The sequence below is a fragment of the Muscardinus avellanarius genome (genome assembly GCF_963383645.1).
Source record: "Muscardinus avellanarius genome assembly, chromosome: 16".
NCBI classification, from domain to species: Eukaryota; Metazoa; Chordata; class Mammalia; order Rodentia; family Gliridae; genus Muscardinus; species Muscardinus avellanarius.
In genome coordinates this window covers 48,170,431-48,186,287 of record NC_137802.1, presented here as the reverse complement: position 1 = coordinate 48,186,287, position 15,857 = coordinate 48,170,431, and the positions used below count along the sequence as shown (strand labels likewise).

General features: G+C 55.4%; 1 protein-coding gene across 1 annotated transcript in view; it reads right to left on the bottom strand.

The window, feature by feature from the left end:
- Positions 1-15,857, bottom strand: part of ARHGAP23 (Rho GTPase activating protein 23) — a gene marked incomplete at both ends in the record, with an annotated part of 87,624 nt that overhangs the window by 20,129 nt on the left and 51,638 nt on the right. Inside the window, 6 exons of the mRNA XM_080714050.1 lie at positions 2,692-2,770; positions 8,281-8,436; positions 8,767-8,888; positions 9,933-10,063; positions 10,290-10,351; positions 11,380-11,697. Of these exons, the coding sequence (XP_080570176.1) occupies positions 2,692-2,770; positions 8,281-8,436; positions 8,767-8,888; positions 9,933-10,063; positions 10,290-10,351; positions 11,380-11,697 (868 nt within the window). The remainder of the gene's footprint in view (positions 1-2,691; positions 2,771-8,280; positions 8,437-8,766; positions 8,889-9,932; positions 10,064-10,289; positions 10,352-11,379; positions 11,698-15,857) is intronic.

The following is a 15,857-nucleotide window of genomic DNA, read 5'->3' as shown; positions in this document are numbered from 1 at the left end:
GAACCACCATGCCTGGCTTACATTTTTTATTTTAAAATAGGGTCCAAGTCGAGGAGGGCCTCATGTTGCTGAGACTGACAGTGAACCTGCAATCCTCCTGTCTCAGACTCCCAAGTAGTACTGGGATTACACCACGCCTGGCTCATAACCCTGCTTTATTTAATTAATTTATTTGTGGTACTGGGATTGAACCCTGGGGTGTTCTACCTCTGAGCTACACCCTTAGTCATATTTTACTGTTTATTTTGAAACAGGGTCTCACTAAGTTTCTTAGGGCCTCATGTTACTGAGGCTGGCAAAAACCACAATCTTCTAGCTCAGCCTCCCAAGTACTAGGATTACAAGCATGTGTTCACCTTCTACCTCATTTATTTATTTATTTATTTATTCATTTATTGGTATTGGGGATTGAATCCAGGGGCACTCTACATCTGAGCTATTCCTCCAAGCCTGGTTTTTTTTTTTTTTTTTTTTTTTTGTGGTACTGGGGTTCCTGGAAGCCCTTCTATCTCCGGGCTACACTCCCAAACCTATTTTTACATTTTTATTTGGAAACAGGGTCTCCTAAGCCAGCGCGCGCGGCTAGCTTCGAACCTGCGCGATCCTCCTGTCTCTGCCTCCCAAGCGCGGGGATTACAAGTGTGCACCACCACGCCCGGCTGTGGTTTTTTAATTTTCATTTTTCTAGGGTTAACCTAGGGTCTTACTACGTGCTGAGCCTGTCCTTGAACCTGTGATCGTCCTGTCTCAGACTCCTAAGAACTGGGATTACAGGCATGTACCGCCACGCCCGGCTTAAGATCATGTTTTAAACCAAAAAGTAAAGAGCTGGGCATGTAACTCTGAAGTAGAATACTCCTGGGTTCAATTCCCAATACCACACACAATAAACAAACAAACAAATAAATAGATAAATGAGGCTCTGTGTAGTGACATGTGCGTCTCAAATTACACCTGCTTTTGTTAGAACAACTTAACCCATGATGCGCTGTGGTGCTCACGCTGCTCGAGGGGACCGTGTGCACTGCATGCCAATTCCGCGTCAGTGCCACCGTGCTGGCACCCTCAAAGCCTAAAAGAAGCCGCCATGGGAGCATTTACGCCATGGAAACTGAAAAATGCTTCCGGGAGCGGTGGCGCACACTTGTGATCCTGGTATGTGGGAGGCTGAGACAGGTCGGTCGCAGGTTCGAGAACAGCCTCAGCAAGTGAGACTCTCATCAACCTAGCGAGACCCTGTTTCCAAATAAGAAAATCGATCCGGGTGAGTAATTCATAAGTAGAATGCCTCTGGGTTCCATTCTTAGTACCACAGGGGGGAAAAGAGCTACAAATGAGGGCTTTTCCCCCCCGGAAAGCCAGACGTTAACCATTTTCCAGCTTACCACTGAACTGGTTTAATTCCAAACCCGCGTTGACACAGGGGTCTTTCTCATGCGCACAAGAGGGTCAGGGAGGAAACAGTAAATTGTTAATAAGGGCTGAGCTCTGGAGCTGGATGCCTGGGGCAGAGGCCCGGCCCTGCCACTCCGGCCTGTGCGATCCTGCACAAATCACTTTACCTCTCTGAGTCTCCGCTTCCTCACTGAAAGGAGCGAGACAGAACTTACCTCAGGGCGTGCTTGATACAGCGAAGGCTCAGAGAGTGTCAGGGGCCTCTGGGGAGAGCAGTTCAAGAAAGACAAGGATCTCTGCAGCCCTTTTTTTTTCTCTTTCTTTTCTTTTCTTTTCTTTCTTTCTTTTTTTTTTTTTTTGTGGTACAGGGGATTGAACCCAGAAGTACCCCAGCCCTATTTTTTTATTCTTTATTTGGAAACAGGGTCTCACTAAGTAGCTGAGGCTGGCTGCGAACCTGCGATGCTCCTGTCTCAGCCTCCCAAGCACGGGGATTACAGGCGTGCGCCACCACGCCTGGCTTCCTTTATTCAATTTTATTTATTTTTGTTCTTTTAGTAATGGGAATTGAACCCAGAGGCATTCTACCTCCAAATTCTACCCCCAGCTCAATTTTACTTATTTGGAAACGGGGTCTCGCTAAGTTGCAAAGGGCCTTACTACGTTGCTGAGGCTGGCTTCGAACCTGCGATGCTCCTGTCTCAGCCTCTCAAGTACTAAGATTACAAGTGTGCGCCACCACGCCCAGTTCTATTTTATTCTTTATTTAATTTTTTTTTTTTTTTTTTTTTTTTTTTTTTGGTGGTGGTGGTACTGGGGTTCCTGGAAGCCCTTCTGCCTCCGGGCTATACTCCTAAAGCTATTTTTACATTTTTATTTGGAAACAGGGTCTCCTAAGCCAGTGTGCGCGGCTGGCTTCGAACCTGTGCGATCCTCCTGTCTCAGCCTCCCAAGGACTGGGATTACAAGCCAATGCCACCATGTCCAACTCTTTCTTCCTTCCTTCCTTCCTTCTTTTCTTTCTTTTGTTTTTGAAACAGGGTCTCACTAAATTGCAGAGGTCCTCACTAAATTGCTGAGGCTGGCCGCAAACCTGAGATTCTCCTGTCTCTGACTCCCAAGTACTGGGATTACAGGTGTGCACCACCACACCTGGCTGTTCATGTGCTTCGTGTGTGTGTGTGTGTGTGTGTGTGTGTGTGTGTGTGTAACCTAAAATCTGAAATTGACGACTCGAATAAGAAAGCGGTCACGGTGCCGCGTGCTGCGTCCCTCCCACCCCCGCCTCCTACTCACCATCGGTGAAGAGAGGCTCAGGCAGCTTTCGGAAGAAGGACTTGAGCAGGCTGCTGATCACGTTGAGGTCTTGCCAGCGCTGGGGAGGGGCAGAGACGTCAGGCCAGGCAGGCCCAGCCCAGGTGCCCAAGCCCATGCCCGCAGGCCCAGGACACGCCAGGTGCCAGGCTGCCATGCCAGTGCAGAACACACACACCTGGCCCAGTGCCCCCGCTTCAGCAGCCTGGGGGACTCCCACACATGCCCATCAGAGAAAGTACCAAGGTCCTTCTTTGGGCCACGCAACTGCCCTCTCCACCTCCAGACTTGCAAGTACCCAGCTCATTCCCACCTCCCAGAGCTCCCCGCCCACCGCCATCATCCACAGACACCCTCCCTACCCAAGCTGGGTAGCCAGGCACAGCAGCCCTTGCGGGCACCTTCCTGCCTCAGGCCCTTTGCCCCCGCAGGTCCCTCCACTAGAACTCCCCTCCCTGCCCTTCACACATCTGCCTCCTCATCCTGCCAGGCGCCACAGCCAAAGCAGCCACCATCACCCCTGCCAAGACTTTGTTTCTCCCACAGCGCTCCCCCCCCCCTTTTATGCTTTTGTTCTCCCGTGTGTGTCTGTCTGCCCTGCGAGGGGCAGGCCTGTCTCCTGAGTCCTCGCTGCACTCCTAACCCCCCGCTGGTGCAGGGAGCCTGCTACTTAAATGACCTAAGTGGGAGGTGATTTCTCCCGCCTCGGGACATTGGGCTATGCATCTGGAGACATTTCGGTTTTCACACTGGGGGTGCCACTCACATTCAGTGAGGAAAGGCCAGCAATGCTGATAAATCCCCTCCAATGTGAGGGAAACCCCCAACACACACACACACACACACACACACACACACACACACACACACACACACACACACTTATTCTGTCCAAAATATCAATTGTGCCAAGGCAGAGAAACCCTGGTAATTGACTAGAATGAACAGCCAAGTGGTTGCCTCTTCTGTCCACAAGGGGGCGCCATCACACCGCGCTGCCTCAAAGTCAAGCTCGCTGGGCTGAGTCCTGCTCACCACACTCAACAGAGACCCGGTTCAACAATCAACATCCCCATTACAACAGATCCACAGCTTAATTCTAGATAATCCCACAAACAACGCCCGACAGGGCTTGGGCCAGTGCCGCCAGCTCTGCCCCGCTCACTCCCCATGCCTGCACACCACCTAGACCCAGCGCAGCTCCTGCCCACCTCGTGCCTTTGTTACTCCCCCCCCCCAGCCCAGGGTCCAGGCCCTCCCCGTCTCCCAAGGCCTGGCTGCCCCTCTGGACTCCTCCCTCTCCTCCCTCTCCTCCTGCCCTCCTCGGGGCTGGTCCTGGGTTCCTGCTGTCCACCCTCTTCCAGTTACTGGCTCTGAGCCCCAATGTGATCCTAGGCCACTCCCAGTCAGCTCAGTCCAGCCCGATGATACCATCACCCCATGTAGGTGACTTACTGTCACCCCAAACCCCGTGGGGCCACCACCCGATACATCCTCTCTTCAAACTCTCCTAGAGCTACCCTATGCCTCAGTTCTGCCAGGGTCCGTATCCCAGGCCCTGCTCACGCTTTGGGTGTTGCCAGCCATCCTTTCTCCTGCTCTTGCAGCCAACCCTAGACCTCCTTCCCATCGCCCGGGACCACGGAGGCGCCAGAGCCATAGTGCTTCCAACACCCCGAGCTTCTCCCATCCCCGTCTCCTCCAGCTCCACGCCTCCCGAATTTGTTTCCACCAGGCATAAGCTGAAGCATGACCTTCCTTCACACGGCCCTCTCTCGGTCATGCCTCCCCAGCTGAAGAGCCATGGAGGGCTCCCCACTGTCTGCTGGATGGAGTTCAAAGGCCTCAGGGAGGCTGTCACAGACCCGGCCTCACCCTCCACATCTCCAAGCCAGAACGTGCATCCACTCTCTGTCATGTGGAAAGTGCCATCGCCCCCACCTGGACTGCCCTCCTCTCCACCTGTCCCTTCCTGTGTGCTTTCCAAAGACATGGCCTCTGGCCGGGCACGGCATACCAGCCTGTAATCCCAGCCACTCAGAAGGCTGAGGCAGGAGGGCTGCAAAGCCAAGTCCAGCCTGGGCGCCTTAGACTCTGTCTCAAAAGAAATAAAAAAGGGCTAGCTGGGCGTGGTGGTGCACACTTGTAATCCCAGCATTTGAGAGACTGAGGATCGCGGTTCACAATCTCAGCTACTTAGTGAGGCCCTCTGCAACTCAGTGAGACCCTGTTTCAAAATTAAAAGTAAAAAATAGGGATGGTGGGGAGCTCAGAGGTAGAATGCCCCCGGATTCCATCCCCAGTACCATTAAAAATAAAATTGAAAACAATAAAATAAATAGGGCTGGGGGTGTAGCTTGGAGGTAGAATGCCCCTGGGTTTCATGCCCTGTACTGCAAAATAAATAAATAAATAAATAAATAAATAAATAAATAAATAAAGGCTGTGGTGTATCTCAGTGGTAGCGCACCCCTGGGAGAACCAGCTCTGAGCTGCCTCTCCCTCTGCCCACACACTGTGGGTCTACATAACAGATCTCCTATTCTCTTGTCCACAGTGTCACACATCCTGGTCTTCACTCCCTTCTGCAGGGCCAGGAAGACTCTATACAGCCCAGGAGGCTGCACAGTGTATGACTCATGGGACGCCCCTGGCCAGATTCATGGTCTCTTCTTTTTTGTTGTTTTTGGTGGTACCTCCGGGCTACACTCCCAGACCTATTTTTATATTTTTATTTGGAAACAGGGTCTCTTAAACCAGCGCGGCTGGCTTCGAACGTGCGCGATCCTCCTGTCTCCGCCTCCCAAGCATGGGGATTACAAGCGTGCGCCACGCCCGGCAGGTGGTTTCTATAAGAATGTTTTTCATCAGAACCTCTTAGTGTGTATGTGTGTGTGGCACAAAGGACTGAAACCAGGGGCATTCTACCTCTGAGCTATACCCCCAGACCTTTTTTATTTTTTTTTTTAAACAGGGTCTCACTAAGTCATGGAGGGCCTCGATAAGTTGCTGAGGCTGGCTACAATCCTGTCGTAGCCTCCCAAGCGCTAGGATTATAAGTGTGCACCACCATGCCTGGCTCCTCAGAGCCTGTTTTATCAAATAAAATTGTTCATGAAAACCCACTGTGACAGGCAGAGCAAAGCAGGATGGCTGTAGTGCTAGCAGGCATGGGGCTCCTGATGTGCCTTAGCCTTCTACAGACCCAGCGATCCCAGGACTCTGGGAAACACCATTTGAGAAGCGCTGGCCCTGTTACAAACTTGGTGTGTGTACGTGCTACTGGGAATTAAATCCAGGGGCCTTCTACCTCTGAGCTACAATCTAAGAATCTTTTTTTAAATTTTGAAACAGGGTCTCACTAAGTTGCTGAGGGCCTCGCTAAACTGCTGGGGCTGGCCTTGAGCCTGTGAACCTCCTGTCTCCACCTCCCACTACTAGGTTACAGGTGTGCACCCCACCACACCTGGCTCAAACTTTATTTTTTTGTGGGTCTGGAGATGGAACCCAGGGGCATTCTAACTCCGAGCTACACTCTCAGCCCTTTTTTTTTTTTTTTTTTTGGTGGTACTAGGGGTGGAACCCAGAGGCTTTCCACCTCCAGGCTATACTCCCAGACCTATTTTATATTTTATTTGGAAACAGGGTCTCATTAAGTTGTTGAGAGCCTCACTAAGTAGCTGAGGCTGGCTTCGAACCAGTGTGATCCTCCTGTCTCAGCCTTCCAAGCACAGGGATTTCAAGTGTGCGCCACCATGCCCGGGTCCCAGGCCTATTTTCTATTCTTTTTTTGTTGTTGTTGGTACTGGGGTTCCTGGAAGCCCTTCTGCCTCCGGGCTACACTATATCTATCTATCTATCTATCTATCTATCTATATATATATATATATATATTTTTTTTTTTTTTTTTTTTTTTAATTTGGAAACAGGGTCTCTTAAGCCAGCATGGCTGGCTTCGAACTTATGCGATCCTCCTGTCTCTGCCTCCCAAGTGTGGGGATTACAAGCATGCACCACCATGCCCGGCCTATTCTTTATTTTGAAATAGGGTCTCACTGAGTTGCAAAGGGCCTCACTGAGTAGCTGAGGCTGGCCTCGAACTGTGATCCTCCTATCTCAGCCTCCCAAATGCTAGGATTACAAGTGTGCCCCACCATGCCCAGCTCCCTATTTTTTATTCTTTATTATGAAACAGGGTCTCACTGAGTTCCAAAGGGCCTCCCTAAGTAGCTGAGGCTGTCTGCAAACCTCGATCCTCCTGTCTCAGCCTCCCAAATGCTTAGATTACAAACTCCTTTTTTTTTTTTTTTTTTTTTTTTTGGTGGTACTGGAGGTGGAACCCAGAGGCTTTCTACCTCTGGGTTATACTCCCAGACCTATTTTATATTTTATTTGGAAACAGGGTCTCACTAAGTTGCTGAGAGCCTCACTAAGTAGCTGAGGCTGGCTTCGAACCTGTTCGATCCTCCTGTCTCAGCCTCCCAAGCACAGGATTACAAGCATGTGCCACCACACCCAGTTTACAAACTCCTACTTTTTTTCCTTCTTTTATTTATTTATTTATTTATTTATTTATTTATTTATTTATTGTGTGGTACTGGGGTAGAACCAGGGGCTTTTCTACCTCCAGGCTATACTCTCAGACTTATTTTATACTTTATTTGGACACAGGGTCTCACTAAGTTGCTGAGAGCCTAAGTAGCTGAGGCTGGTTTAGAACCTGCGAGATCCTCCTGTCTCAGCTTCCCAAGCACTGGGATTACAAGCGCGTGCCACCAATGCCCAGCCTTTTTTATTCTTTATTTTGAAACAAGGACTTGCTAAGTTGCAGAGGGCCTCCCTAAGTAGCTGAGGCTGTCTGCGAACCTGTGATCCTCTTGTCTCAGCCTCCCAAGTATTTGGATTACAAGCGTGCGCCACCATGTCCTCCTCAAACTCTTAAGTGTGGTCGTCAGCGCCTGTCCCAAATTGATCCCATCTCCTCTGATAGTCTCTTCTCCACCTCAGGTGCAGACGCCTAACACGGCATCCTGGAAACACTGAGTGTTCCTCTAAGCCAGGGATCTGCAAACTACCGTCCAAACGGGAAACCCAGCCAAGCACTTGGCGTGTCCGTGGCCCTTGAACTATGTTTTTTACACTATTAAAGGACTGCAAAGAGTAAGAAGAGGAAGGAGAAGAGGGAGAGGTCGCGTGACAAAGAAAACCAGAGCCTAAAATATTTACTTAGCTGACCCTTTACCCAGAAAGTTAACTTCTTGCAAACGTTGAGTTTACATGGTGACCAGGCCGTCCCTCTGCTGGAAAGCCCTTACGTGGCTCTCACTGGCTTTTAGGGAGCCCTGCTCATTCTAAAGGCTCAGACCAAGCTGCTGTCCAGAGCCTGTGCACCAGAGCCCCAGGCCAGGATGGCCAGTCTGTGTGGCTTTAGCCTTGGGAGATTCCCCAGAGCCGGCTGCCTGGGCAGCTCCCCAGTGCCACCCGGCCCTCTTGCCCCATGCCAGCACACAAAGGGCATGACGCATACCACCAGAGACCTCAGTCCTCCCGCAGAGCCCTGGCCCTGCCCACCTCATCTTGCAGGTTGATGTCGCTGGGCCCCCGGTTGAGCTGCTCCTGTAGGCTGGACACCACCGCGTTGTTGCCAGGCACCCGGTAAATGCCTGTGGACTCCAGCCCCCGTGCCTCCACGATGCGACAGCAGGCAGCCACAATCAGGGGCACACGCTGGGGACACAGGCAGCGCAGAGGAGTTAGGGCAGATGTGGCCAGTGGATGGGGGAGGCTAAGATGGGGACAGCACAAGACCCAGAGCTGCCGCCAGGGGTCCAGGAGGCCACAAAATTCCTCGCTGTCTCCAAGGTCAGAATTAACACCAGCGCCTTGGCATGGTCTGAGAAGTGGGGCTGGGCCCTCCTGGAAGGCTGAGGGAGAGGGCTCCCCTCTCTGGGTTGTCCCCAAGCTGTGTCTGTACAGTGCTGGTCTGCGGTCCCTGTAGCTCTGGCCCTCGGTGCCTCGGTCTCCTCCTGCCCCACACGGAGCACAGCAGGGACCCACCTGGTTCTCGGTCGCTGGCTGGCAGTCCTCCAGCCGGACCCCAAATGCCCTCGGGGTGACCTTCTTGTTCTTCTTGATGATGTTGATGCCCCAGGGGGTCTTGGGGGCGGCAGCAGTGTCATCTGGAGGGCGAGGCAGAGAGAGCCAGGGTGAGCTGAGGGAGCCCAGGAGGGTCAGAGGCCCTCGTCGCCACGTTCACACACGTTGGGACATGGGGACACCATCAGAAAAGCAACCAGGATGCTAGGGGAATGGGAAATGACATCACAAGAGAGAAGACCTGGCCAAGTACAGTGGCGCACACCTCTAATCCCAGGGCTTGGGAGGTGGAGACAGGAAGATTGTAGCTCTGAGGCTAATCTCAGCAATTTAGTGAGACCCTCAACAACTTACTTAGCGAGACCCTATTTTAAAATAAAATAGGCTGGGCATGGTGGTGCACGTTTGTAATCCCAGCATTGGGAGTGAGACAGGAGGATCGCGGTTCTCGGCCAGCCTCCTCAGCTACCTAGTGAGGTCCTTTGTAACTCAGTGAGACCTTATTTTCAAATAAAGAATAAAAACTAGGGCTGGGGGTATAGCTCAGAGGTAGAATGTCCCTGGGTTTCAGCCCCAGTACTGTAAATAAATAAATAAATAAATAAATAAATAAATAAAATAGGGCTGAACATCTAGCTCAGAGGTAGAATGACCCTGGGTTTAATCCCTAGTACAAGAGAGGGGGCAGGGGGCACCAAAGGGATGAGGGTGCTCACACCACACAGGAGAGGGACAGGGCTCAGGGCCATAGAGGGACTGCTGTGCGGCCTCAAGGGCCAAACTGCGAGGAGCAAGCCTGAAACACAGATTCTGGTCCGACCAAAGGAAGAACTTTCCAACAAACAAAAGCGTGGACAGGGCCGTTTTCAGAAAGAGCGAGTCTCTTGTCCCAGAGAGACACAGCAGAGACAGGAGCGCCAGCCAGCAGGGCCATTATGGAGGAGAACCAGGATCCAAGCATGTTTAGCCCTGAAACCCTGAGAGCCCCTGGACCCTCTCAGGCACAAACACACGGAGGACACAGAGCCCAATACACCTCTGCAGGTGCGTGTGCACGCACACACACCCTGTGCAGCCCACAAATGACACACACACGCTCCACCCCGCCTCGGCAGCCACCTGCCTACCCTTGCCCCCTGCGGGCTGGTCCTGGGTCCTGAAGCCACGTGCTGCACTCTGCTTGAGGAATTCAGACTTGAGGCCCCCCAGGCCCCGAGAGCCTTTGGGGGAGGAATCGGCTTTGGGACCAGAGCTATGGCTGTGAGGGGAAAGGGGAAAGGAGAAGTCTTCACCTGGGGTGTCCCAGCATGCCGCCTGCCCTGGCCCCCGCCCTGGGACCTCCCGTCCACCGGAGGTAGTCCTCCACGCTGGCCAGGAGCCTGGCCCTAGCTGCCCCAGCCCCAGCCAAGGCAGGCCAAGAGAACAGCCTGGCTCCGGGCCCCGCCCCACAGCGGGGACCCCCCCCCCTGAGGGCCGGGCCTCACCTCACTTTGCGATAATCATTAAGCTTCTTGCTGATCAGAGCTTGGTTGGCACAGCCGGGGTCCTGGAACAAGAGGAGGAGAAGGAGCCCAGGTCAGTGCCCACAGCCGCCACTCAGGGCTCATCCTGGCCCTGCCTCTGCCTCGCCTCCCCTGTCCTCCAGCTCCAGGTGGACAGCACAGACCCTGGAGTGAGAGCGGCCAGGGCTGGACTCCCGGGCGCCCACCCATCAGCTGTGTGACCCTGGGTACACTACGCATCTTCTCTGAGCCTCGGTCGTCTCAGCAAAGGACACAGAGGGTAGCGACTGACCAGGCAAGCTCGGGGCTGAGGGGCAGAACTGTGCATCCACTGCAGGCCAGGAGGGCACAGAGGGGGCACTTCATGAGAGCCAGCCACTGCAGTAACGAAGGTGACTCAGCCTTGGGACAGCACGACCAGGCCTCCAGAGCGGGAGGCCCTGATTCCATGTGCCTCCCCTGCTGCAGGGAAGGAAGGTGCTTTCCTGGGGAGGGCAGGGCTGGGCAGGCACAGCTCTCTGCATCAGTCCCCTCTCCCACCTGGTCCAAGCCTCACGGACACTGTTATCTTGGTGGAGTCTAGCCTCCAAGCCCAGGAGCCCACCTGACTGCGCAGGTGTGTCCGGAAGCCTCTGGCCCAGGGGGGAAGGGGATGGAGATTCGGCCTCATCCTGGAGTGCAGCTATAGCTGCCCAGGACAGGAACTCACTTTTTCAACTCTCTCCAAATCCCTGCCACGGTGCTAGTCCAACCCTGCCCATCTGCGACTAATGCGTACATCCCCTGGCAGACAAGCCAGGCCTGCAGAGTACTCCGTGGAGACCCCGCCTCCGCCGCCTGCGAGAGGCTGCCATTGGCCTGGAGCTGACCTCTCTGCGCCAGCTGGGGGGGGGGGGTCCCAACAGAACAGTAATTACTGTCATCACTGCACTTAGCCCCTGCCCGTCACTGCCTCCGAGCTGCCTGGTGCACACCGAAACCCCAAGGGGGCGCTCCTGCCAGCCCGGGGTCACACAGCTGAGAGGCGGCCCTGCCTGCGCTGCCTGCCGCCTGGCCGGGCGCAGGGCCTCACCTCGCCCTCGACTCTGCTGTTCTCACGGATCGCTCTGATCCAGCCCAGCATGTCATCTCGGTCCTCAGCCTGAAAGAGATATTCACAGAAGTCAGCGGTGGTCAGCCGGAACACGTGCCTCCTTTTGGTCTCGCTGTAGGAGATGTCCACCAGGCAGGAGCCGATGCAGACGGGCGCCGCCTCGTCCTCACCTGCGCCGGCCGCCGCAGCCCCCGCCGCCGCCGGCCCGGGCTCCCGCCGCTCCTTGCTCAGCGAGAGCGAGCGCGCCCGCAGCGCGGCGTACACCCGCTTCCACTGGCGCAGGCCACTGCCCGCTTTCTGCAGGGAGACACGGGGTGGGGGAAGAGATGGGCAGCGGTGAGAGCCAGGCCTGCCCCCGGCCCCGAGCTGGAGGGACCGAGAAGCAGCAGGCCGTGGACAACAGTGGAGATGGAGGTCCAGCCCGCCCCCACAGGCGCCGGCGCTCACCCCACCCGCAGCCACCTACAAGCGCTCGGCCCCACCTGCCCCCGTCCCATCCATCACTCTCAACCCCCAAGACGACTCAAACCCCGCCCACTCTATGCTCCTCCCCAGCGCCACCCTCAAAATTCCTGCCAAACTATTCCTGGTCCGCACCCGGAGAGTACAGGTCACCCTTCACAGCAAAACCGGTCTGGAGCAACCCACACTCTGGGGATCTACTCTCCCCTCTTTTTTCTGTGTGGTCCTGGGGTTTAACGCAGGGGCGCTCTACCTCTGAGCTACACCCCTAGCCCTATTTTATTTTTTCTTTTGAGACAGGGTCTCGCTAAGTTGCTGAGGCAGGCCTCAAACCTGTGATCCTCCTGCTTCGCTCTCCCAAGTACTGGGGTTACAGGTGTGTGCCACTGCCCCTGGCTTCTCCCCACTTCTCTGCCTCTCACCCAAGACTCCACCCAGTGTCCCCTGACCAGAAGCTGCTCTCAGAGTCACCCAGGACACCATGTGGCCAGGGCCAGTTCTGCTTCCAGCCTTTGCTAATCTCTCGGGGGCCCGAAACGGCCAGCCAGCCAGCCCTTCCCTCTCAAGGCCTCTCTGGGCATCTGGATCCTACATCCCCTGGTCCTTCCTAATTCCACTGGTACTTTCCTGGGCTCCTCCACTTCCCTCCCACATCCTCCACACCTGTAGTTCTCAGCCAGAGCAAATCGCCTCCTGGGGACACATGTCTGGAGACTGTGGGCCTGGCATGCCGTGGCACCTAGCAGGTGGAGGCTGGGCATCCCACCACTCCCTGGGCGCCCCCAAAACAAAGCACTAGCTCTGCTCCAAACCTCTGCAGAGGGTAAGAGACCCGCCCTGAGAGAGAGACAGAGGCTCCAGAGCTGTCCTCTAGGCTCTGCTCTCGCTGCAAGCCTCCCACAGGGACATCATGCTCTGCTTTAGACCCAGTCTGTCTGCTGTTAGGGATTTCAGAATGTTCAGCCCTGGCCAGCCATCAGGCCCAGCTGGGTTCTGAGCCTCCACCCAATGTCCTACAGGTGCTCCACTGGCTACTGCCACTGTGGGGCACGTGACCCTCACACTCACACCCCATCCCCACCCCACCTCCTTCTCTCCCAGCCCAGGAGATGCACCAGCTGCCCAGAAGCCTGGGCGTTCCCTGCCTCCTCCTCTGCACAGCTAGCTCAACAGGAAGTCACAACTGTCCTGCTTCCAAAATATCACCTAGCTTCACCTTTCTGGTTTTTTTTTTTTTTTTTTTTTTTTGCCATACTGGGTATGGAACCCAAGGGCATTCTACCTCTGAGCCACACTCCCAGACCTATTTTTTATTCTTTAGCTGGAAACAGGGTCTCACTGTTACTGAGAACCTCAGTAAGTAGCCGAGGCTGGCTTTGAACTTATGTAATCCTCCCGTCTCAGCCTCCCAAGTACTGGCATTACAAGCGTGTGCCATCACGCCCGGCCACCTTTCTGTTTTTGAGAAGGCACTGGCTGGCCTTCAACTCCTGGGCTCCAGCAATCCTCCTGCCTGAGCCTCCCGAATGCTGGATTACAGGCAACCACCACCATACCCAGCAACTACCTTGTCCCCATCAGCACCTCCTGTGAAGCAAGAGCACAGGCCACCCCAGGCCACTGGCCCGGGCAGCTGCTCTCCAGCCAGCAGGGAGAGGCAAGGTGGTTTCCGAGGGCAAAGGAGAGCTGTGTCTCCCCTGCGCAGCACCCTCTCTGGAGAGCCCATCGCCCTGGATCCAGTCTGAAGGCCTCCCAGGCCGGGCCTTCCCCCTCTCAACCCACCTTCTCCCTCTTTCTCACTGTCCAGCCGCGGGGCCTCTGATGATAACAGTCCGCCCGTCCTGGGGCCTCTGCACTGGCTGCTCCTCCCTGGGGCCCCTTCTCTTTCTTCCACACATGGCTGCCTCCTCCTTGCCCTCCAGCTCCGAGGACCCACATCACCTCCTCGGTGGGACTTCCCTGGACCACCGTATCACCCCCATTACTTCCCCCAAGCGCCTACTGCAACCTCAGCTCATCCGGGTCATCCATCTCTCCAGGAAAGGGCGAGCTCCTGGGGGCCTGTCCTGGAGCCCAGGACCTGAGCAAGGCATATGCTCACCCGTATCCACTGAGTAAATGGATTCATGAGCCTTGGAGCGTCCTGAGGACAGCGGCTGCACATCCCGTGAGACCACACACACCCTGTGGGCACAGCCTGCGAGCCCCACCCACGGGCACGCACTGCTGGCCAGGGCAGAGCGGAGGTGGCGTCCCAACAGTGAAGCCATTAGACTGCTCCTCCAGTGGTACCAAGACCCTCCCCTGACTGAAGCAGATGGAGTCCAGCCCATCCCTGGCATCAGGTCCCCGGCTGGTAAAGCTCTGAGGCTGCAGAGGCGGGTCACACATGCGTCTCTGCCTTTGCCTGGCTGGCAGTCAGTGGTCTCTGAAGGAGGCTGGGGAGGGGCTGTGAGGGGGCCTGGAACTGCTGGAGTAGATGACATCAGGCCAGCAAACAAGACCCCGGACAGACCAAGGGCCTGGCTGACTCAAGGGCCCCCTTCTGGGCCGCAGCACCAAGGGGATGAGTGATCCCGGGTCTGGGCCAGCAGGGGCTGCGTGAGCAGCGAGTGGCCAGCTCCTGGCCCTCCCTGGGGAAGCTGAAGTCGGGCTGCCAGGGGTCACCCAGAGCTGTGGCCGAGTGTCAACAAGACTGCCATCTTGCTGGCCCCACAGCCACCTACTTCCTCTTGAGGCTCGGCTGGGTCCTTCACCTCCTCCCCGCACCCAGCTCCGCAGACACCTGTGTACACCTGACTCTCAGAGTGCCACACCCTCAGAGCCTCTGTCCCAGGACATCTCTGTCAGGGTATCTCTTATCTCCGACTCCCATGGCCCCAACAGAACCCACTGGCTTCCATTCCCCAAACCCGCTCCTCTAGTGCCCTGTGGCTCAGGGGACGGTCCCATCATCCTCGACCTCTCCCAAAGCCCAAGCCAAGCAGTCAGAACCACACTGCCTCTACCTCCTCCCTCTGTACCTCCGGACCATCAGCAAGCCCGTGCCACCCTCCCCTAGAATCTCTCTGAAAGGTCCTCTTCCATGGGCCTATGGCGGGACCTCAGTCCATGGGCCTTTGCTCACCGGGACAACAGCAATGGCGCTGTCCCTCCCATCACACCTCCCACTCCACCCCCTAAGCCCTGAACCGGAGTCCAGGTCCCACGCACTTGGCAGCCACCCACCATCCTGGTGCCCAGCACACCCTCCCGCCTGTCCCCCAGCCCTCTGCAAGGTGACGAACCCCAGACGGCCCGTCTCCCTCCCTGCTCTGCACATGTGTACACACTTCATATCTCAGCCTTTGGACACCTCCTGTCCTCGCTGCAGCCTACCCTGCTGAGGCCCACAGCCACTTGATGAGTCCGCACTCATCACCATTGGCAACGTGCTTTCTCTGCTGTCATGAACCCCAGGAGGGCGAGAGTGGGTTCTAAATACCTAGAACCTGAACAGACCCCACGGGGGTGATTAGGACGGGTCAGCAGTGTCGTCAGTCCTGCCTGGACAGCGCTTGCACTCCACCCTCACACCACCACCTTCACACAACCACCCTTAAGGGAGGCTCAGGGGGGCCCAGGGAGCCCAAGCATATGCTGGATAATGTGGCTGGGCAGGAACTCAGTCTGTCTGCTTCAAAGCTCATGTTCTTTCTAGGTACCACAAGCCCCATGGGCAGGACAGGAAATTCAAACTCAGGCATCCTCCATGTCCACAGGCTCCACATCTATGGACTTGACTGACCATGGATCGAAAATATTTTTGAGGCCGGGCGTGGTGGCGCACGCTTGTAATCCCAGCATTCGGGAGGCTGAGACTGGAGGATTGCGGTTCGCAGACAGCCTCAGCTAGTGAGGCCCTCTGCAACTCTGTGAGACCCAGTTTCAAAATAAAGAATAAAAATTAGGGCAGCAGAGAGTGTAGCTTGAAGGTCGAACATTCCTGGGTTCCA